At 42.0% G+C, this 23,587-nt stretch overlaps 1 protein-coding gene across 2 annotated transcripts in view; it reads right to left on the reverse strand.

Moving 5' to 3' along the window:
* Positions 1-265: 265 nt before the first annotated feature.
* LOC123504333 (BTB/POZ domain-containing protein 7-like) overlaps positions 266-23,587 on the reverse strand; it is a 26,237-nt gene continuing 2,915 nt past the window's right edge. The window contains exons 2-15 of one of the 2 annotated variants that reach the window (XM_045254785.1): positions 21,146-21,226; positions 20,738-20,796; positions 18,115-18,304; positions 17,514-17,666; positions 15,320-16,018; positions 14,388-14,522; positions 13,306-13,456; positions 12,693-12,850; positions 10,753-10,902; positions 6,582-6,753; positions 5,840-6,000; positions 4,249-4,395; positions 3,275-3,430; positions 266-1,650 (exon numbers count right to left, since the gene is read on the reverse strand). In XM_045254785.1, the coding sequence (XP_045110720.1) occupies positions 1,426-1,650; positions 3,275-3,430; positions 4,249-4,395; positions 5,840-6,000; positions 6,582-6,753; positions 10,753-10,902; positions 12,693-12,850; positions 13,306-13,456; positions 14,388-14,522; positions 15,320-16,018; positions 17,514-17,666; positions 18,115-18,186 (2,379 nt within the window). In that variant the 5' untranslated portion in view covers positions 18,187-18,304; positions 20,738-20,796; positions 21,146-21,226 and the 3' untranslated portion in view covers positions 266-1,425. The remainder of the gene's footprint in view (positions 1,651-3,274; positions 3,431-4,248; positions 4,396-5,839; positions 6,001-6,581; positions 6,754-10,752; positions 10,903-12,692; positions 12,851-13,305; positions 13,457-14,387; positions 14,523-15,319; positions 16,019-17,513; positions 17,667-18,114; positions 18,305-20,737; positions 20,797-21,145; positions 21,227-23,587) is intronic. The other variant, XM_045254775.1, reaches the window with a different exon arrangement.

A 23,587-nucleotide genomic window follows, 5' to 3' on the forward strand; every position in this document is an offset into this window, starting at 1 on the left:
ATTATTAGACCATTTTATTGACATTAGCAAGATTATATGGAGGGCAGAAGATTAATGGCCACAGTCTTCACTATTTTAACCCCCCACATGAGTTTCTGAAGCTGTACAAAATCACCAAATAGTCACCACAATGAATAGGGAAACACGTCATGCTACTGAAGGGGTTAATGGAAAAAAAAATGTTAGTTAATGGTATTGAAAGTTATTTTGGTTTCTTTTTGAATCATTAACTTGATGTCAAACGAGAAAATGCAAAAAATATTCCTTCAAGATGTATATTTTTTCTCCTTCTTTTCAACTTCGCATCTTTTCAAAATTTATGTATTGAAAGTTATTTTGGTTTTCTTTTGAATTATTAACTTGATGTCAAACTAGGAGACACAACACTATTCCTTCAAGATGTGTGATATTTTTTTTCTTTTTTTCAATTTCATATCTTTTCAAAATATATTCCTTTTTTTCTGATATTCCAAACATTTCCTTTTAAATTTCACCTCGATAATTCATTTGCTTTCCTCAATCACTGAATTCCACAACAAACAAACAAACAAACAAACAAAAAAAAAAAAAAACAAGAGAAATCTATTACCTTTCTGTTTGATTTGTGCGTTTTTAAAAAATATTGGTGTTTTTTTTCATTTTCCTCTCTCTCTTTCTCTCTCTCTCTCAATCAATCACAACACAAGTAAAAACAAACGCTCCAAACACTCCCAAACACTCCAAACACACACACACAATACTCGGAAATACACTCGCACGAAAAACGACAAAAAAATAAATAGAAACACTGTACACATGTATGTATAAATCTCAGGGGAAGCAAACGTAAACACAGTCTTGTCTTTCCATGCGTTTGTTTCCATCTGTGCTGCCGGACAAACGTGCTGCACTGTGGGGGGTCTGTGGGGGTGAAGGGGGGTGGGCTGGATTAAAACGCAGCCAAACACTCGACAAACACACCTCTCACTGGTAATAGATATAAAAAATTCGTAAATATTCAAACGCGTGGTATTGAAATAAACACACACACGCGCAAACGCACACAAACGCACGCACACACACACACGCCGCATGGAAATAAAAACGTGTACCAATCTCGTTTTTTTTCTAGTTCTTTTTTTTCCAATGGAGCTGAAACAAACACGCACACACACAAACACACACACACACACGGTCATGTATGTACGTGTGTAGCTTTCTATGTGCGTTTTGGCTCCTGTACACAATAAATTGCACACATGAAACATTTCAGCCACTTCACTGACTGACTGACTGACTGACTGACTGACTGACTGACTAAAACATCGGAGTCCTTGGTCGATGGTGTGGTGAGTCGCGGCTGGCGTGGTGGTGGTGGTGGTGGTGGTGGCGGTGGTGGTGGTGGTGGCGGTGGTGGTGGAGGTGGAGAGAGAAGTATTCCCTTTGTCAGAGGAATAGTGGGGGGGTGGGGGAGGGGTGGTGGCGAGGAGCGCTGCCCCCCGTGGTGGTGTGTGGCCGCAGTGGGGGTGTGTGCGGTGAGTGAGGCCCCCCACCCCCCCCATAGGTGTGGTGGCCTGACATGGTAGGGGGTGGGGTCAGGTGCGGGGGTAGTCGTCGTCGCCGGCTTGACCTGCGCCCATGTGACCCGCCCAGAGTGAGGTGTGACCCGACCTGTAGGGCAGAGACTGGTCACCTTCCACCACCACACTTCAGGTTAATGTCAAACTACTTAACATGAAAGTACTTATCATCTTCTTCCTTTTCAATCTATAATCTATTTAGTTAATTTTTCTAACCTAATCTAATTTTATGAGCAATTCATTTCAAACCATCTAAAGCAAAAGAACTTGTTATTTTTTTCTTTATTTTCCTGACCTAACTTAACCTGTACTTATTATTATTTTTTTCTTTATTTTCCTAACCTAACCTACTTATCATTATTATTTTTCTTCATGTTCCTAACCTAACTTAACCTAACCTACATATTATTATTTTTCTTCATTTTCCTAACCTAACCTCCATATCATTATAATTTTTCTTCATTTTCCTAACCTAACCTTAACCTAACCTTATCTAACCTAACCTCAGCTCACCTTAACACACCAGCAAACTTCACAACACCTATAACAAGAGGATTTATTGTTATTTCTTTTCTACATTTCCTTAACGTAACATTTATCTAACCTAAGTATTTATTCTATTTTTTTTTCTATTTTCCAAGTCACCTCACCTCACTGGGACATTTTTACCTTGAGATTTGTGTACCATTAGACCATTTTATTGACATTAGCAAGGGTGTATGGAGGGCACAAGATTAATGGCCACAGTCTTCACTATTTTAACCCCTTCAGTACTGGGACACATTTTTACCTTGAGATTTGTGTACCATTAGATCAGTGGTTCTTAACCTTTATCAGTGCTCGTACCCCTTGATATCTCAGAAAAATTTTTCGTATCCCCTCCAATATAAACACTACATAAACATATGAAAAAGGTTAGTGATAAAAACCTTGCTGAAAAATTATTAGATTTTTTAATTACTGAACAAAGGCACTTTTTTTTTTTTTTTTTCAAATGAAGTGTCAATTAGTAGGATTCAATGAATGCATGTTATAACAGTAATTATGAGTAATACTACATAATACACCAACACATTAATACTAACTTAAAAAATTGAGACAATTATAGTAAGAGGAAAATTAGGAAAATATGTTTTGCTTTGTCATGGTAAATATACGGTACCATTGCACTGGCTACCATGTCTCGTAACCCTAGGTTTAAGGTTTCCTACCCCTTGGGGGTACAGGTACCCCAGGTTAAGAACCACTGCATTAGACCATTTTATTGACATTTGCAAGGGTCTATGGAGGGCACAAGATTAATGGCCACAGTCTTCACTATTTTAAATCCAATATAACAGTATATACTAGATAATATATATATATATATATATATATATATATATATATATATATATATATATATATATATATATATATATATATATATATATATATATATATATATATATATATATATATTTATTGTTTATTTTATTCTTACATAAAAAAAAAATAAAAATAAAAATGCTCTCAGTAAATGTTTGCAATGTTGCCCAGGAAAGAAGAAAAAAATAAATAAATAAATACAATAAATAAAATCACGCTAAATGTTTGAAATGTTATGGAGAGAGAGAGAGAGAGAGAGAGAGAGAGAGAGAGAGAGAGAGAGAGAGAGAGAGAGAGAGAGAGAGAGAGAGAGAGAGAGAGAGAGAGAGAGATGTTATGAATGTTACCTGGTGGTGTGAGCCGTCGCCGAGGTCAAGGGTCATCTGTGTGCCCTCCAGGCCCTCCAGGCTGCCCAGGCGCTGCTCCTCCAAGTGCAGCGCCGAGAGGGACGACGACGCCAAGGCCACGTCAGGCATTACCTCGCTCAGATGCCCCTCCTCACCCTGGCCAGGTCAGGGCAGGTCAGGTTACATTAGATTTAGTTTGGTTACATTAAGTTAGGTTAGATTGTTTATGTAATGTGGTGGCAGCAGAACACACACACACACACACACACACACACACACACACACACACACACACACACACACACATAAACACACACCCACACACACACACACACATGGTAGCACAGTGGTTAGAGCGGTGGCTTCACAAGGCAGAGGACCGGGGTTGGATTCCCCGGGTGGGTGGAGATATTTGGGTGTCTCCTTTGACGTGTAGCCCCTGTTCACTGTTCACTGTTCAGTGTTCACTATTCACTGTTCAGTGTTCACTGTTCACCTAGCAGTGAGTAGGTAGGGGATGTAAATCGAGGAGTTGTGAGGTTGTTGTCCCGGTGTGTGGTGCATGCCTGGTCTCAGGCCTAGCCCAAGATCGGAAATAATGAGCTCTGAGCTCGCTCCGTAGGGTAACGTCTGGCTGTCTCGTCACACACTGCACCAGATCAAACACTCAAACATACACACACACACACACATAGTAAGAAACTGAGGAAGAGAAGATGTCTGAGAGATATTAAAAAGTATAGTTTCCTGCAAAGATGTGTTGAGACGTGGAACAGTTTGAATGAAGAAGTAGTGTCTGCAACGAGTGTACACAGTTTTAAGGAAAGATTGGATAAGTGTAGATATGGAGACGGGGCCACACCAGCATAAAGCCCAGGCCCTGGAAAACTACAACTAGGTAAATACACACACACACACACACACACACACACACACACACACACACACACACACACACACACACACACACACACCTGCATCATTCTGAAGTGGTGTGGGGGCGGTTCTAGAAGAGGATCAAGGAGGAACTCTGGCGGTTGCAGCTTTGATCTTCCTTCATCCCTCACTGAACACCGCTGCTGTACCTCCTCCTCATCCTCCTCCTCCGTGTACGACGCACCCTGGACACACACACACACACACACACACACACACACACACACACACACACACACACACACGGGAGAGAAAAAATTGATTAGATTTGTTAATATCTGGTCTGGTTTTACTCATGAATAACAACTGATACACAACACTATGAGAGAGAGAGAGAGAGAGAGAGAGAGAGAGAGAGAGAGAGAGAGAGAGAGAGAGAGAGAGAGAGAGAGAGAGAGAGAGAGAGAGACAATTTGAAGATAAGGAAAGGGTAAATACAATAAATGTGTGTTTATTTTGATGGTTTGCTAAATAGAGAGAGCGAATTTGAAGATTAGAAAAGGATAAATAGAAAATGTGATAAATTTGAAGATTGGATAAAAAAAAGAAGGATTTGAAGATTAGGATACATGGATAAATGTGTGTTTATTTTGATGGTTTGCTAAATAGAGAGAAATTTGAAGATTAGAAAAGGATAAATAGAAAATGTGATAAATTTGAAGATTGGATAAAAAAAAGAAGGATTTGAAGATTAGGATACATGGATTAGAAAAGATGTGATTAATTTAAAGGATTGTAAAAAAAAAAAAAAAAAAAGAGAAATTTGTCAATTAGAAAAGGATAAATAGAAAATATGTGTTTATTTTGAAGATTGGATAAAAAAAGAAGGATTTGAAGATTAGGATACATGGATTAGAAAAGATGTGATTAATTTATAGGATTGTAAAAAAAAAAAAGAGAAATTTGTCGATTAGAAAAGGATAAATAGAAAAAATGTGTTTATATTGAAGATTGGATAAAAAGAAGGATTTGAAGATTAGGAAAGGATGGAGAGATGAAAAATACATAACCAGTTTGAAGGAGGAGGAGGAGGAGGAGGAGGAGGAGGAGGAGGAGGAGGAGGAGGAGGAGGAGGAGGAGGAGGAGGAGGAGGAGGAGGAGGAGGAGGAGGAGGAGGAGGAGGAGGGTAAAAATAGAGGGTTAAAGAAGAAACATACAAAGATCTTAGCCATACAAGAGAGAGGATTAATTGTTATAGAAAGACTAAATTATATAGAGTAATACTGACGACTTTATAATGCCATAGAACACCCCTTACCCTCCTCTCTCTCTCTCTCTCTCTCTCTCTCTCTCTCTCTCTCTCTCTAAGTAAATTACCTCACTTCTTAAATCTGTCTGTTTGTCTGTCTGTCTGTCTGTCTGTCTGTCTCTCTCTCTCTCTCTCTCTCTCTCTCTCTCTCTCTCTCTCTCTCTCTCTCTCTCTCTCTCACTTCTAACTAAACTATCTCTCTCTCTCTCTCTCTCTCTCTCTCTCTCTCACTTCTAACTAAACCATCTCTCTCTCAATCTTTCCAATTTTACCTCCACCGCTCTCTCTCTCTCTCTCTCTCTCAACAACACTCCAATTTAACCCCTTCCACCACTCTCTCCCTCCCTCCCTCCCTCCCTCCCTCCCTCTCCCCTCCTTACCTCCAACATGTCCGCCACAGAGTCAGGTAAGTTAAATTCCCTGACCACTCTTAGCCTGACCTGTCTCCTCAGCATTCTTCGGTCACCAAACAGGAGAGAGGCAGCGCGTTGGTAGCCAGGAGACGACACCAGCTCTCTCTCCCTCCTCACCATGGCCACCACTGGAAACATAAATTAGGTTTGGTTACGTTTTGTGGTGTTTCGGGGTGTTTGATTGAGAGTACTGGTTAACTCTTGCATTAGAGAGGTGGACAGAATAGTGGTGAAGGATTGAGAGTACTGGTTAACTCTTGCATTAGAGAGGTGGACAGAATAGTGGTGAAGGATTGAGAGTACTGGTTAACTCTTGCATTAGACAGGTGGACAGAATAGTGGTGAAGGATTGAGAGTACTAGTTAACTCTTGCATTAGAGAGGTGGACAGAATAGTGGTGAAGGATTGAGAGTACTGGTTAACTCTTGCATTAGAGAGGTGGACAGAATAGTGGTGAAGGATTGAGAGTACTGGTTAACTCTTGCATTAGAGAGGTGGACAGAATAGTGGTGAAGGATTGAGAGTACTGGTTAACTCTTGCATTAGAGAGGTGGACAGAATAGTGGTGAAGGATTGAGAGTACTGGTTAACTCTTGCATTAGAGAGGTGGACAGAATAGTGGTGAAGGATTGAGAGTACTGGTTAACTCTTGCACTAGGGAGGTGGACAGAATAGTGACGAGAGGAAGAAGAAAGCCTTGCGGACTTGCCTGGTATAGCAGCAGCCACCACATCAACAGTAGTGGGTGCCGGGTGGGTGTAGGTGGGCGGTTGGTGCGGGGCGTTATCCTCCACCATATACAGAGCGTCAGGGATGTGGGAAACGAAGCACTGGAGCCTCACCACATCCACTCCACCTGCTGTCTGCTCATCCACCACACTCTGAAGGGGGAAGAGGTGGATGAAATGGATGAAAAAAACGGATAAATGGAATAATGAAGGGATAATAGTAAATAAATGAATGTGAGGTGTTTTTGTGTGTTTTTGGGGTGTTTTATTGATCATTTTTGCATTTTTTGTGTGTTTTTCAGTGTTTGTGTTAAATTCAGTTACATTTTGGGTGTTTTCAGGTGTTTTTTCTATTATTTTGGTGTTTTGGTGTGTTTTTTTGCTGTTTATACTAAATCATATTAGATCTGGGGTGTTTTGTGGTATGTTTGGGGCATTTTGGAGTGTTTTTTTCTATATTTTTTTGCGTTTTTGCGTGTTTTTTCAGTGTTAATGCTGCGTAAGGTTAGTTGTGAGGTATTTTGGAGTGTGTTTGGGTGTTTTATTCATTATTTTTGTGTTTTTGTGTGTTTTTAGAGTGTTTATAATAGGTTTAGTTAGATTTAAGGTGTTTTTGGGTGTTTTTCCTATTATTTTTGTGTTCTTGTGTGTTTTTTGAGTGTTTGTACTAACTTAAATTACGTTTGGGGTGTTTTGAGGTATGTTCTTGTGTTTATGCTGGGTTTTGGGGTGTTTTGAGTGTTTTTCTATATTATTTTTGTTTTTCTGTGTTTTTTCTGTGTTTATGTTAAGTTCGGTTAGATTTGGGGTGTTTTTTCTGTATTTTGTGGTGTTTTACTTATTATTTTGTGTTTTTTTTTTGTGTTTGTACGTTTTTTTTTAGTATTTTGAGGTAGATTAGAATTAGGGTGTTTTTAGTGTTTTTGGGGAGAAAAATTGAAAAAAAAGAGAGAGAGAGAGAGAGAGAGAGAGAGAGAGAGAGAGAGAGAGAGAGAGAGAGAGAGAGAGAGAGAGAGAGAGAGAGAGAGAGAGAGAGAGATACTGTATGTAGCAATACCTAACCTAATTTGCCGCCAGCTCACCTTGGTTTCGTCAGCGCATGGGGCAAGATAAAGAGAAGGAGAGAGAGAAAAGAAAAAGAGAAAGAAAAAAAAGAGAAAAAAGAAAAGGAAAAATAGAAAGGAAAAAAATAATAAAATACCTTACCTAACCTAACCTAACCTAACCATATCTAACCTTACCTAACCTAACCTAACCTAACCAAACCATACTTAACCTAACCTAACCTAACCATACATAATCTAACCTAACCTAACATAATGTAACTTAATCTAATCTAACCTAACCTAACCTAACCATATCTAACGTAACCTAACCATATCTAACCTAACCTAACCATACCTAATCTAACCTAACCTAATCAAACCAAACCTAACCTAACCTAACCTAACCTAACCAAACCTAATCTAACCTAACCTAACGTAATGTAACTTAATCTAACCTAACCTAACCTAACCATACCTAACCTAACCTAACCAAACCAAACCTAACCTAACCTAACCTAACCTAATCAAACCTAACCTAACCTAACCTAACCTAACCATACCTAATCTAATCTAATCTAATCTAACCTAACCTAACCATACCTAATCTAACCTAAACTAATGTAACCTAACCTAACCTAACCATACCTAACCTAACCAAACCTAACCTAACCTAACCTTACCTAACCTAACCTAACCTAATCTAACCTAACCAAACCTAACCATACCTAATCTAACCTATCCTAACCTAACCTAACCTAACCATACCTAATCTAACCTAACCTAACCTAACCTAACCTAACCATACCTAATCTAACCTAACCTAACCTAACCATACCTAACCTAACCTAACCAAACCAAACCTAACCTAACCATATCTAACCATACCTAATCTAACCTAACCATACCTAACCTAACCTAACCTAACCATATCTAACCATACCTAACCTAACCTAACCTAACCAAACCTAACCAAACCAAACCTAACCTAACCTAACCTAACCAAACCTAACCTAACCATACCTAATCTAACCTAACCTAAGCTACTCTAATAAGTGTTTTAACAAAGGGGACACAAATGAGGTTCTTTGGATGAATAGCAGAGACAGAACTAGAAATAATGGGTTTAAACTTGATAAATTCAGGTTTTAGGAAGGAAATGAGAAGGAAGTGTCTTTCCAACAGAGTGGCTGATGAGAGGAGTGGTCTGAGTGGGCATGTGGTCAGGGCAGAGTCAATAGGAAGATTTGAAAGGTCAGATAAGTTCATAGATAGGGAAGATTGATGAAATTAGGAAGATTAAACACACTGGCTTGCCATGTATAGCTCTCACAGCACAGCCTTTCCTCTGGTCTCACAGCACAGCCTTCCCTCTGGCCTCACAGCACAGCCTTCCCTCTGGCCTCACAGCACAGCCTTCCCTCTGGCCTCACAGCACAGCCTTCCCTCTGGCCTCAGCACAGCCTTCCCTCTGGCCTCACAGCACAGCCTTCCCTCTGGCCTCACAGCACAGCCTTCCCTCTGGCCTCACAGCACAGCCTTCCCTCTGGCCTCACAGCACAGCCTTCCCTCTGGCCTCACAGCACAGCCTTCCCTCTGGCCTCACAGCACAGCCTTCCTCTGGCCTCACAGCACAGCCTTCCTCTGGCCTCACAGCACAGCCTTCCTCTGGCCTCACAGCACAGCCTTCCTCTGGCCTCACAGCACAGCCTTCCCTCTGGCCTCACAGCACAGCCTTCCTCTGGCCTCACACCACAGCCTTCCTCTGGCCTCACACCACAGCCTTCCTCTGGCCTCACACCACAGCCTTCCTCTGGCCTCACAGCACAGCCTTCCTCTGGCCTCACAGCACAGCCTTCCCTCTGGCCTCACAGCACAGCCTTCCCTCTGGCCTCACAGCACAGCCTTCCCTCTGGCCTCACACCACAGCCTTCCCTCTGGCCTCACAGCACAGCCTTCCTCTGGCCTCACACCACAGCCTTCCTCTGGCCTCACAGCACAGCCTTCCCTCTGGCCTCACAGCACAGCCTTCCCTCTGGCCTCACAGCACAGCCTTCCCTCTGGCCTCACACCACAGCCTTCCCTCTGGCCTCACACCACAGCCTTCCCTCTGGCCTCACACCACAGCCTTCCTCTGGCCTCACACCACAGCCTTCCCTCTGGCCTCACACCACAGCCTTCCCTCTGGCCTCACACCACAGCCTTCCCTCTGGCCTCACAGCACAGCCTTCCCTCTGGCCTCACACCACAGCCTTCCCTCTGGCCTCACAGCACAGCCTTCCCTCTGGCCTCACAGCACAGCCTTCCCTCTGGCCTCACAGCACAGCCTTCCCTCTGGCCTCACAGCACAGCCTTCCCTCTGGCCTCACAGCACAGCCTTCCCTCTGGCCTCACACCACAGCCTTCCCTCTGGCCTCACACCACAGCCTTCCCTCTGGCCTCACACCACAGCCTTCCCTCTGGCCTCACAGCACAGCCTTCCTCTGGCCTCACAGCACAGCCTTCCCTCTGGCCTCACACCACAGCCTTCCCTCTGGCCTCACAGCACAGCCTTCCTCTGGCCTCACACCACAGCCTTCCCTCTGGCCTCACACCACAGCCTTCCTCTGGCCTCACAGCACAGCCTTCCTCTGGCCTCACAGCACAGCCTTCCTCTGGCCTCACAGCACAGCCTTTCCTCTGGCCTCACAGCACAGCCTTCCTCTGGCCTCACACCACAGCCTTCCTCTGGCCTCACAGCACAGCCTTCCTCTGGCCTCACAGTACAGCCTTCCTCTGGCCTCACAGCACAGCCTTCCTCTGGCCTCACACCACAGCCTTCCTCTGGCCTCACAGCACAGCCTTCCTCTGGCCTCACAGCACAGCCTTCCTCTGGCCTCACACCACAGCCTTCCCTCTGGCCTCACACCACAGCCTTCCCTCTGGCCTCACAGCACAGCCTTCCCTCTGGCCTCACACCACAGCCTTCCCTCTGGCCTCACACCACAGCCTTCCCTCTGGCCTCACAGCACAGCCTTCCCTCTGGCCTCACACCACTCTTGCAGCTTTCCTCTTTGCTTATCTTCTAATGTAACCTAACCTAACCTAACCTAACCTGCCGTCCGCTCACCTTGATTTCCTCTGCGTAAGGGGTGAACAGCCTGGGTTTGACAAAGAGCCCATTATTTTTGCTCCTGATCCACGCGTTGAGTCGGTAGTTGGTCGTGTCGTCACCAATCATGTGGCTCGGGGGGGTGGACACTAGCCCCCTCTTGATGGCCTGTGAATGGGGAGGGGTAGAGTCAGTGTGTTGCTATGGGGTTAAATGTAAGGTTATATATTGGGTAACACAGTGGTACCGCGCCATAAGTATTTTTCAAGGGCTCTAGTTGAAGTGACGCAGGATTTTAAGGGTGTTTCTGTGGTTCTAGTGACATGTTAGCAAGTTTTCTGCACTATCAACAGGACAAATACTCTTCTTAAAGGCTCTAGTTGAAGTGACGCACATTTTTAAGGGTGTTTCTGTGGTTCTAGTGACATGTTAACAAGTTTTCTGCACTATCAACAGGACAAACACTCTTCTTAAAGGCTCTAGTTGAAGTGACGGGTGTTTCAGTGACATTTTTTTCTGCAAGGGTGTTTCTGTGGTTCTAGTGACATGTTAACAAGTTTTCTGCACTATCAACAGGACAAATACTCTTTTACAAGGGCTCTAGTTGAAGTGATGCAGGTTTTTAAGGGTGTTTCTGTGGTTCTAGTGACATGTTAGCAAGTTTTCTGCACTATCAACAGGACAAATACTCTTTTAAAGGGCTCTAGTTGAAGTGATGCAGGTTTTTAAGGATGTTTCTGTGGTTCTAGTGACATGTTAGCAAGTTTTCTGCACTATCAACAGGACAAATACTCTTTCTAAAGGCTCTAGTTGAAGTGATGCAGGTTTTTAAGGGTGTTTCTGTGGTTCTAGTGACATGTTAGCAAGTTTTCTGCACTATCAACAGGACAAATACTCTTTTTAAAGGGCTCTAGTTGAAGTGATGCAGGTTTTTAAGGATGTTTCTGTGGTTCTAGTGACATGTTAACAAGTTTTCTGCACTATCAACAGGACAAATACTCTTTTTAAAGGCTCTAGTTGAAGTGACGCACATTTTTAAGGGTGTTTCTGTGGTTCTAGTGACATGTTAGCAAGTTTTCTGCACTATCAACAGGACAAATACTCTTTTTAAAGGCTCTAGTTGAAGTGATGCAGGTTTTTAAGGATGTTTCTGTGGTTCTAGTGACATGTTAACAAGTTTTCTGCACTATCAACAGGACAAACACTCTTTCTAAAGGCTCTAGTTGAAGTGACGCAGGTTTTTAAGGGTGTTTTGTGTTTTTTTTTAATGTTAGCAAACTTTCTCCAATACCAACAGGACAAACACTCTTTCTAAAGGCTCTTGTTGAAGTGACACACCAAAACACCCCAGCAACACCCCCAAACGTCCTCCAAAACACCTCAAAACCCCCTAGACACCCCCACACGCCTGTGTAAGGATGTCATGTTTGGGAGGCAGAACATGGTCCATTCTGACATGTGGAAGCAGCTCCAACACCAAAATATTCCAAAAATACACCAAAAACACATCAAAACATTCCAAAACACTACTCAAAACAGCCCAGATACCCCTAAACACACATAAAACACCACCAAATACACCAAAACAATCCAAAACAACCCAAACACACATTAAAACACATCAAAAACACCCCAAACACACCAAAACCACTCCAAAACACACAAAACACTCCAAAACACCACCAAAACACTCCAAAACATTTCCAACCACTCTAAAACACCTCAAATATACCAAACACCCTCAAACCCCCAACACACCAAAACACCCTGAAAACACCATAAACACACCAATACACCCTTGCAACACCCAAAACCCCCCCAAAAAACAAAAACACCCCAAAACACCTCAAAACACCCCAAAACACACCAAAAATAACCAAAAACACCTCAAAACACACCAAAACACACCAAAACACACCATAAACACCCCAAAACACCCCGTAGGCCCCCACACACACCTGCGTAAGGATGTCATGGTTTGGAGGCAGCACATGGTCCATTCTGACGTGTGGGAGGAGCTCAGACAAAATCTCCCTTAGCTCAACGTCATTCATGTCTCGTTTTCTGAGGCCTTTCCTGGTGACTGAGTGCGCTGTTTGGGACACCAGGTTGGGCTCTGGGGGGGGAGGAGCAGGTTGGGTTAAGTTAGGTTAGGTTAGGTAAAGTTTAAGTTAGGTTAGGTTAGGTTTAAGTTAGGTTTGGTTAGGTTAGGTTGGGTTGGGTTGGTTGTTCTGTCTCTCTCTCTCTCTCTCTCTCTCTCTCTCTCTCTCTCTCTCTCTCTCTCTCTCTCTCTCTCTCTCTCTCTCTTTCTCTCTCCATTCTTCCTTCCCTGTATCTATCTTTCCATAATCACAATATACAAACAATCTCTCTCTCTCTCTCTCTCTCTCTCTCTGTCTCCCAACCATTCCTCCTCCTCTCTTTTTTCTCTCCATTCATCTCTCCCTCTCTCCTTTCCCTCTCTTCCTTCCACCCACCTTTCCCCTCTCAATCTATCTCTGTGTCTATTTCAATACCATGTAGGGTTTGAACAAGACTCTATGGGCTAAAAGGGTGTCTAGCCTGTCACACCTCTGTCCTCCATGCGCCTGAGTAGTTGGTGCTCCCCCCAGCGCAGTGTGGCTTGAAGGACATCCAGTTCAGCTGCCTGGAGGAAGTCTGACGTGAGCCCCTCCAGCAGTGTAGCCTTGTCCAGCTCCAGCAACACCCCTGACTGGGCCACCTGCAATGTAAGTGTGGCATGGTTAGGTTGTGAAGAGATTGAAGGCTGCAGGTTTGGTTTGGCTACACTCAAAAACACACCGAAACAAACCAGATATACTAAAACACGGTCCTTGCTAGTCACGGATCCTCGTCAACTTATCCCTGTGCTGCCTCGTCCTGAATGCTATCCTGACCTCTGCCGCTGAGACTAAGTTGCTATTGTGGCGTTGGAAGCTGTAGTAAAGACCTTGTGTGCCTTGCCTTCCCAGTGGTTGTGTGCTGTGTGGGTGGCAGTTCGTAACAATATCCAGCTTCACTTTGAGACTTCCTGGTCTTAGCAACACTAGGCAACATTGCAGGGCTGGTTGTGGGGTGTTTTGGTGGCATGTTGAGCGAGGGAAGACGAGCTGCTGCTGACGCTGTTATTGTTTTGAACTAAGAACAGGGAAGGGTAGGGGAGTGAGTGGTGTGTGTTTCGTCCACGAGAGGCGCTGGTGTATTCAAAAGGCTGTCAGCTTGTGTGATAGAGTGGGGCTTTCAAAATTGGAAAAAATTACCTGAATAAAATTTCGTTAAAGTGAGTTTGGTGTTCGTTATACAAGCAGATGGTAGTAAAAGGATTCGGTGTTGTAGTGAAATTTCGTTGTGTGAATGTTTGTTAATCTGGGGTTGCCTGTATCTCACAAAACACTAAAAAGAGCCAAACGCACTCAAAACACACCAGAACACACTCAAAACACCAAAAACTTAATAAAATACTGCAATATGGATAAACACACCACAAAACTGTTCAACACCCCATATAGACACACTCCAAACCTGCCCTACACACCCCAAAAACACACCAAAACACTCAAAATATAGCCAAACACACTCAAAACACACCAAAACAACGCACACACACTAAACCTGCCCTACACACCCCAAGACACACTCACACAGACACATACCTGCGCGAACTCCTCTCTTAAGAAGTGAAGAGCCTGTCTGTGGACCCAAGCTGACCCATGTGCCTCGCCAGACCACCGTAGAATGGATACAAGGTTCTCCAAACACAGCGATTCCACTATCAAGTCCTCGCAACCCTGGAAGTTAAAATAGGTTAGGTTAGGTTAGGTTAAGTTAGGTTAGATTACGAGGAGGAGGGAGGGAGAGAGAGAGAGAGAAAGAGTGGAAAAATGGTGGTGGTGGTGGAGGATAAGAAGAAGAAAAGGAGGAGGAGGAGGAGGAGGAGGAGGAGGAAGAAAAGAGAAGAGTGAAAGGAAGAGGAGGAGAAATAAATCTACACAAAACAAACAAACAAATGAACACACACACACACACACACACAAAAAAAACACTCAAACACACCACACGCACACACACACATACAACACAAACACACACAAAATGCCAAAAAACAACCCAGAACTCCAAAACTCCCTAAACACCCCAAAACACACCATAAAACTCACAAACACACACATATAACCCCAAACACACCTAAACACACCCCAACACACCCACAGACCACAAAAACACTCACAGAATACCCTAAAACACACCCAAAACCCACAAACATACACACATACACACACACACCCAAAAACACTCCAAAACACATAAACACACAAATATACTCACACTCTCTCTCTCTCTCTTACCACTAAAACAAACACACCAAACACCCACAAACACCTAAAAACCCACAAAAACATCCACAAACACCCCAAAATCCACAAGATAAACCCAAACACCCACAAAAACACCCCAAAACATCCCAAACCCACAAAAACACCCCAAAAACACCCAGAAACCCACAAAACATCCCAAAACACCCACAAAAATACTCAAAAAACCCCCACAAACCCACAACAACACCCCAAAACACCCCCATACACACCTGCGTCAGTATATCCAGCTCCAGAAATCGTCCAATTTGATATATTTCCATAGCTTCCTCCACCATAGTCAAACGCGACCTGCCTGTTTGAACGATACTCTGTGCCTCGGAAAGACTGTTAGTGCTCGCTGCGTCCCTCACAATACAGGTCAGGTCTAGGGTGTCCAGGTAAACAGCGTGGAGCAAAACCCTCGCGTACCGTTTAGGAATGACACTTTGATCTAAAACGACGCGAGTTGGTAGCGGCGGGCCCCTCTCTCCGTTCTCCTCGCCCAGACGTTGCCGGCGCTGGATTAAACTTCGGAAAAACGGTGACCTGGCGCTGAGTATTGCCTTGTGACAGTACAGCTCCAGTCTGTTGTGGAAACCGTAATCTGACGGTCCTGCCTCGCTATTTTCACTCTGCCCTGTTTCGCCGCCCGGGGAGAACACAAGGACACAGTCAGCATGGTCACCTGATTCTAAAAGGTACCTCAAGTCGCACTCAAGGGGGTTAGGTGTCCCAAACTCCTCACACAGCTGCATTAGAAGGTCCAGATTGCTCAGTCCAAGTTGCGCCCGGCTGGTCCCGTCATAAGCATTGAATTCGCCGGTGTAAAGGTAACGCAGCAACGCACTGAACATTGGTACGTCGATCCCTGGGGTGCGGATGTCCACGCCAATCTGTGCGCCATAGCCAGGGATCTTCTTCAGTACTTCCTGTGTGGGTGGAATAGGGAAAATAAGGGTAATGGACGGTGTATGGCATTCTAACCTAACCTAACCTATGTTGAACGTAACCTAATCTAGAACACTCCAAAAACACACCAAAACACTTCCAAAACACACAAAAATACATACAAACACCCCAATATATGGCAAAACATTCCTAAAACACACCCAAACACCCTAAAACATACTGATAACTCACTAAAACACTCCCAAAACACACCAAAATACCTCAAAATACACCAAAACACCGCAAGACACAGCAAAACACCCCCAAAACACACCTAAACACTCCTACAAACACCAAACACTGCCACACATCCCCAAACCAAAACAGACCCTAAAACAGGCCTAAAACACTCACAAAACACACCAAAACAGCCTCAAAACAATCCTAAAATACAAAAACACAAAACATCCCAAGATATATTCATAACCCAGCCAAACACACCAAAACACCTCTAACACACCAGAACACACCAAACACCCTCAAAAACACAAATACCTCAAACACAGCAAAATACTCTCAAACACACCAAAATACCCTCAAAACACACCTAAGCACACCAAAAGACCCCAAGACACACCCAAACACCTTCAAAACACACACCAAAACACACACACACACACACCCAAAACACACAACAAAACACCCTAAAATACCCTCAAAACACACCAAAACACACCCAGAACACCACTTAAACACCCCAAAACATCCCCAAAAACACCCATACAACCCCAAACACCCCAAAACATCCTCAAAACACACCAGATTACCCTCAAACATAGCAAAACACCTCAAACACCCCAAAATACACCAAAACACCCTCAAACACACCAAATTACCTCAAAACAGCAAACACACCAAAATACCTCAAACATACCAAACACCCCAAAACATCCTAAACACCCCAAAATACCCCAAACACACCAAATTATCTCAAACACAGCAAAACACCCCAAACACACCAAAATACCTCAAACACCCTAAAACACCCTAAAACACCCAAAATACACCAAAACACCTCAAACACACCAAATTACCTCAAACAGCAAAACACCTCAAACACACCAAAATACCTCAAACACACCAAAACACCCAAAACACCCCAAAACATCCTAAAACACCCCAAAACATCCTAAAACACCCAAAACAACCCCAAACACACCAAATTATTCTCAAACACAGCAAAACACCAACACACCTCAAACACCTCAAACACCCTAAAACATCCTCAAACACACCAAAACATCCTAAAACACCCCAAAACATCCTAAAACACCCAAAACACCCCAAACACACCAAAATACCTCAAAACATACTAAAACACCCTCAAAACACCCCAAAACATCCTAAAACACCCAAAAACACCCCCAAACACACCAAATGACCCTCAAAACACCTTCAAAACACCCCTAAAATTCATCAAAATATACCCACACACCCGCAAAACACCCCCAAACAACCCTTAATACCCGCACACACCTGGAAATACGGACATCGGACGCTAAGGATGGCTCGATGTACGGGGAAGATAGCCCCCTGGAACACAAGGTCAACATCTGTACTGTACTTGTAGTCAAAAAGGTCACTCAAATCCTGCTTGTAGGTGGGGGCTGGAGGTCGCGCCAGGTCAGCCTGCAACAAAAGGTCAAAAGGTCATGTTACGTTGGGTAGAGTTAAGACTGGTTAGGTGTTATTGACCTATTATGAAAGAAATTGTCCTTAAATACAGCCAAAACACACTCAAATACACCAAAACTGCCCAAACCACACTCAAAACACATCAAAACACACTCAAGACACACCAAAACACACTCAAATCATACCAAAATTACCCAAAACACTCAAAACACCAAAACTACCCAAAACACACTCAAAACACATCAAAACACACTCAAAACTGCCCAAAACACACTCAAACACTCAAAACACACCAAAACAGCCCAAAACACTCAAAAAACACCCCAATACTGCCCAAAACACTCCAAGATTGCCAAAAAAACACTGAAAACCCTCAAAAAAACATCTGAACTGCAAAATACACCCCTTAAGACACACCCACACACCCTGCCAGCACCCTTACCTGTACAGTGAGGTCCTTAAGGGCAGCACTAGCTTCATACTCCTCATACAGGGCAGCCACCTCTCTCACCATCCAGTCAGACACCAGCTCCCTTATCACTCTGGCGTGGTCACAGGATTTGGACGAGCGGCGGCGACGAATGAGACGTTTCCGCAGCGTTGCCAGGGTGGTGAGACGCTTCTTCTTCTCTCTGGGGTCGTTAAATTGAGGTTAGTTGGGTTTAGGAGTGTTTTTTGGGTGTTTTGGGGTGTTTTGAGGTGTTTTTGGGGTGTTTTGGGGTGTTTTTTGTGTTTTGTTTTGAGTTTTGGGGTGTTTAAGTGTTTTTCTGGAGTGTTTTTTTTAAGGTGTTTTTTAATGGTGTTTTTAATGTAAGTGTTTTGGGTGTTTTTTGTGTTTTGGGTGTTTTGAGTGTTTTGGGTGTTTTGGTGTTTTGAGGTTGGTTTTAGCGTGGCGGCGACGAATGAGACGTTTCCACAGCGTTGCCAGGGTGGTGAGACGCTTCTTCTTCTCTCTGGGGTTGTTAAATTGAGGTTAGGTTGGGTTTAGGAGTGTTTTTTGGATGTTTTGGGATGTTTTGAGGTGTTTTTGAGTGTTTTGGATGTGTTTGGGTGTTTTGAGTGTTTTGTGTTTGTGTTTGTTTGAGGTGTTTAGTGTTTTGTTTGGGTGTTTTGAGTTTGAGTGTTTTGAGTGTTTTAATGTTTTGGATGTTTTCCATGTTTTGTGTTTTAATGTTTGGGGTGCTGAGGTGTTTTCAGGTGTTTTGGGTGTTTATAAGTGTTTTTGGGTGTTTTTTGTGTTTTTTGGGTGTTTTTGAGTGTTGTTGGGTGTTTAAGGGAGCGGCGGCGACGAATGAGACGTTTCCGCAGCGTTGCCAGGGTGGTGAGACGCTTCTTCTTCTCTCTGGGGTTGTTAAATTGAGGTTAGGTTGGGTTTAGGAGTGTTTTTTGGGTGTTTTGGGTGTTTTGAGTGTTTTGGGTGTTTTGAGTGTTTTGGGTGTTTTAGATGTTTTGGGTGTTTTGAGGTGTTTGTGTGTTTTTGTGTTTGAGGATGTTTGTGTTTTGTGTTTGGGGTGTTTGAGTGTTTGAGTGTTTTGAGTGTTTTGGGTGTTTTAATGTTTTGGGTGTTTTTGCGTGTTTTTGTTTTTAATGTTTGGGGGTGCTGGAGTGTTTTCAGGTGTTTTGGGTGTTTTGGGTGTTTTGGGTGTGTTTTTGGGTGTTTTGTGTTTTGGGTGTTTAAGGAGCGGCGGCGGCGAATGAGATGTTTCCATAGCGTTGCCAGGGTGGTGAGGCGCTTCTTCTTCTCTCTGGGGTTGTTAAATTGAGGTTAGGTTGGGTTTAGGAGTGTTTTGGGGTTTTGGTTTTTGGTGTTTTGGGTGTTTTGGGATGTTTTTTTGTGTTTTGGTGTGTTTTGAGTGTTTTGGTGTTTTGGTGATTTTCTATGATTTTGGGTGTTTTTTTTTTGGTTTTTCTGTTTTGGTTGTTTTGGGATGCTTAAGGGTGTTTTGGGGTTGTTTTGGGGTGTTTTTAAGAGTGTTGAAATTTTTGGGGGCTGTTTCAGAGTATTTTCTTAGTATTTTGGGAAGTTTTTGGGCGTTTTTGAGTGTTCTTTGGGTGTTATGGGAGTTTAGAGTGTTTCTGGTTGTGTTGAGGGTATTTTGGGAGTGGTTTGGGGGTTTAGCAGTGTATTTAGGTGTGTTTTGAGATTTTTGGGTGTATTTGAGTGTTTCTGGGATCCTAACACCCCAACCTAACCTAACCTAACCTAACCTTAACCAAACCTTACCTCCTAGACCAAACCTAACCTAACCTAACCTAACCTAACCTAACCTAACCTAACCTAATAGAACCTAACCTAACCTAACCTAACCAAACCAAACCTTACCTAGCCTAACCTAACCTAACCCCACCAGAACCCCACTCAGTACCTGTATATATTTCTTCTTTTTTAATATTTCTATGCAAGAGGGGAAGCCAGCCAAGAGCCACAAAAATATATATAAAAAACAAAATGCCCACTTGATTGCCAGCTCCCTGATAGACTGTTAGTTCGAGTGGCTAAATGAATCAGGATGGTGAAGCAAATGTATGGAGAGAAATTGGCGTATTTACGTATTTGTAATCTACCTATTTGTGATTACAGGGCCTCCTCTATGTCCTGTCTCTTTGTCCACACTTCTCCACACTTGTCAAATTTCTCCTTCATTTGACTGACTCCACACACACCACATCCACGCTCAGTTAGTTCCACACGTCAATGATCGTACAGGAACCTTTCAGTCTTTTCTATGGGTGTCCTCTGAGGTAATTAGTGGATGCCGTCGTGATCAGGGCCTCTCTATCCAATATGTCCTATCCTTGTACTATTTTGAACATTATCGTATCCCTTGTGTGTGTCGGGGGTGTTTGTGTGTGTGTGTGTGTACCTTGTGTGAACCTTGTGTGTGTGTGTGTGTGTGTGTGTGTGTGACCTTGTGTGTGTGTGTGTGTGTGTGTGTGTGTGTTTTTGTATCCTGAAGACACAACAACACTGCTTTGGTGGGTGTGAGTGTATACTATTGTTCTGCTGCTACTACTACTACTACTACTACTACTACTGCTGCTGCTGCTACTACTACTACTACTACGGGAGGGAAAGACCGCAGCCCCAAACCGACACCTTGTCTCCATAAACTGAGGCCGCCACCTAGAGAGAGAGAGAGAGAGAGAGAGAGAGAGAGAGAGAGAGAGAGAGAGAGAGAGAGAGAGAGAGAGAGAGAATGTTAGTTACTGTTCATATATTTATTTATATTTTATTTTATATGATTTGAGAGAGAGAGAGAGAGAGAGAGAGAGAGAGAGAGAGAGAGAGAGAGAGAGAGAGAGAGAGAGAGAGAGAGAGAGAGAGAGAGAGAAGAGAGAGAGAGAATAACAAAGAAAATAAGAAAAAGAGAATGAGAGAGAGAGAGAGAGAGAGAGAGAGAGAGAGAGAGAGAGAGAGAGAGAGAGAGAGAGAGAGAGAGAGAGAGAGAGAGAGAGAGAGAGAGCCTACTTACGCGCTAAAGATCGCTTGTGTTCCAACCCCTACTTCGGCTTGGCACGAAGCATTCACCCCCATCCTCCTCATGCAAGGTCACCTGTAAACAATACCAAACATCAGTAAACAAGTAAACAATAAACAGCTCTAAACAATACCAAACATCAGTAAACAAATAAACAATAAACAGCTGTAAACTATCAATCAGTAAACAAGTAAACAATAAACAGCTGTAAACAATAGCAAACATCAGTAAACAAGTAAACAATAGCAAATATCAGTAAACAAGTAAACAATAAACAGCTGTAAACAATAGCAAACATCAGTAAACAAGTAAACAATAAACAACAGCTGTAAACAATAGCAATCAGTAAACAAATAAACAAACAATGGCTGTAAACAATAGCAAACATCAGTAAACAAGTAAACAAACAACAAACATCAGTAAACAATAAACAACAGCTGTAAACAATAGCAAACATCAGTAAACAAGTAAACAATAAACAGCTGTAAACAATACCAAACATCAGTAAACAAGTAAACAATAAACAGCTGTAAACAATAACAAGGACAATGAATAACCAGTGAACACAAGTAAACAGCAGGTGTAAGCAATGAGTAAACAGAGATAAACAATAAACAAAAGTAAACTATGATGACACTATTAAACATCAGTAAACAGCAATACCTATAAACAGTAAACAAGATGGGTAAACAATAAACAAGAGTAAACAAGATGAGTAAACAATAGACAAAAGTAAACAAGATGAGTAAACAATAAACAGGAGTAAACAACAGTAACATGAATAAAGAATAGACAAAAGTAAACAATAATATGAGTAAACACTAGACAAAAGTAAACATGAGTAAACAAAAGACAAAAGTAAACAACATGAATAAAGAAGACAAAAGTAAACAACAATAATATGAATAAACAATAGACAAAAGTAAACATGAGTAAACAAAAGACAAAAGTAAACAGTAATATGAATAAAGAATAGACAAAGTAAACAATATGAGTAAACAAAAGACAAAAGTAAACAACATGAGTAAACAAAAGACAAAAGTAAACAACATGAATAAAGAACAGACAAAAAGTAAACAATACAAAAGTAAACAATAACATGAGTAAAATGCAAACAAGAGTAAACAAAATTGAGATAACACCAGTAAACAATAAACAAGAGAAGAGTAAACAACAAATAATGGTAAAGAACAGTAAACAACAGGAAAATGAGTAAACAATAAACAAGTAAACAACATTAGTAAGCTATAAACAAGAAGAGTAAGCAACAATAACACTAGTAAACAACACAAATAACAGTAAACAAGAGTAAAGACCAAGAAAAATAAACAATAGTAAACAATCACACTAAACATGAGTAAACAATAGAGCAAACAACACTAGTAAACAACAAAATAACAGTAAACAACAAGAGTAAAGACCAAAAAAATTAAACAATAATAAACAATAATACTAAACATGAGCAAACAATAGAGCAAACAACATCAGTAAACAAGAATAATAGTAAACACTAGTAAAAACCAAGAGTAAACAACAATAAACAAAAAACTAGTAAACAGCAAAACAAGAGTAAACAAGGACAATAATAAAACAATAACAACACAAGTAAACACATATATAAGTAAACAACATGAGAGGTAAATAAAACAGGTAAACAAAGATAATCACAGATAAGGAAAGGTAAACAGGTAAACCAGACATGTAAACAAGACAGGTAAACAACTCAGGTAAACACAGGTAAGAAAAGAAAAACATGTAAACAAGATGGTTAAACAAAGATAAACAGACAGGTAAGGAGAGGTAAACATGTAAACAAGATTAATAGATAGGTGAGGAAAGGTAAACAACTCAGGTAAACAAGAAAAAATAGACAGGTAAACAAGACAGGTAAACAAACAAGAAAAAAATGACAGGTAAACAAGACAGGTAAACAAACAAGAAAAATAGACATGTAAACAAGACAGGTAAACAAATAAGAAAAATTGACATGTAAACAAACAAGAAAAATAGATACGCAAACAAGACAGGTAAACAAACAAGAAAAATTAGACAGGTAAACAAGACAGGTAAACAAACAAGTAAGAAAAATACAGGTAAACAAGACAGGTAAACACACAGGTAAGAGAAAATATACAAGTAAACAAGACAGGTAAACAAGGGTAAACAGACAGATAAGGAGAGGTAAACAAGATCAATAAAGAGATAAGTGAGGAAAGGTAAACAGGTAAACAACTCAGGTAAACACAAGTAAGGAAAGATAGACAAGTAAACAAGACAGGTAAACAAAGGCAAACAGACAGGTAAGGAGAGGTAAACAGGCAAACTTCATCAATAAAACCACAGGTGAGGAAAGGTAAACAGGCAAACAATTCAGGTAAACAAAGGTAAACAAGTATATGACTCGTAAATATGATAGGGTAAACAACTCAGGTGAAT

The sequence above is a fragment of the Portunus trituberculatus genome, chromosome 2 (genome assembly GCF_017591435.1).
Source record: "Portunus trituberculatus isolate SZX2019 chromosome 2, ASM1759143v1, whole genome shotgun sequence".
Taxonomy (NCBI): Eukaryota; Metazoa; Arthropoda; class Malacostraca; order Decapoda; family Portunidae; genus Portunus; species Portunus trituberculatus.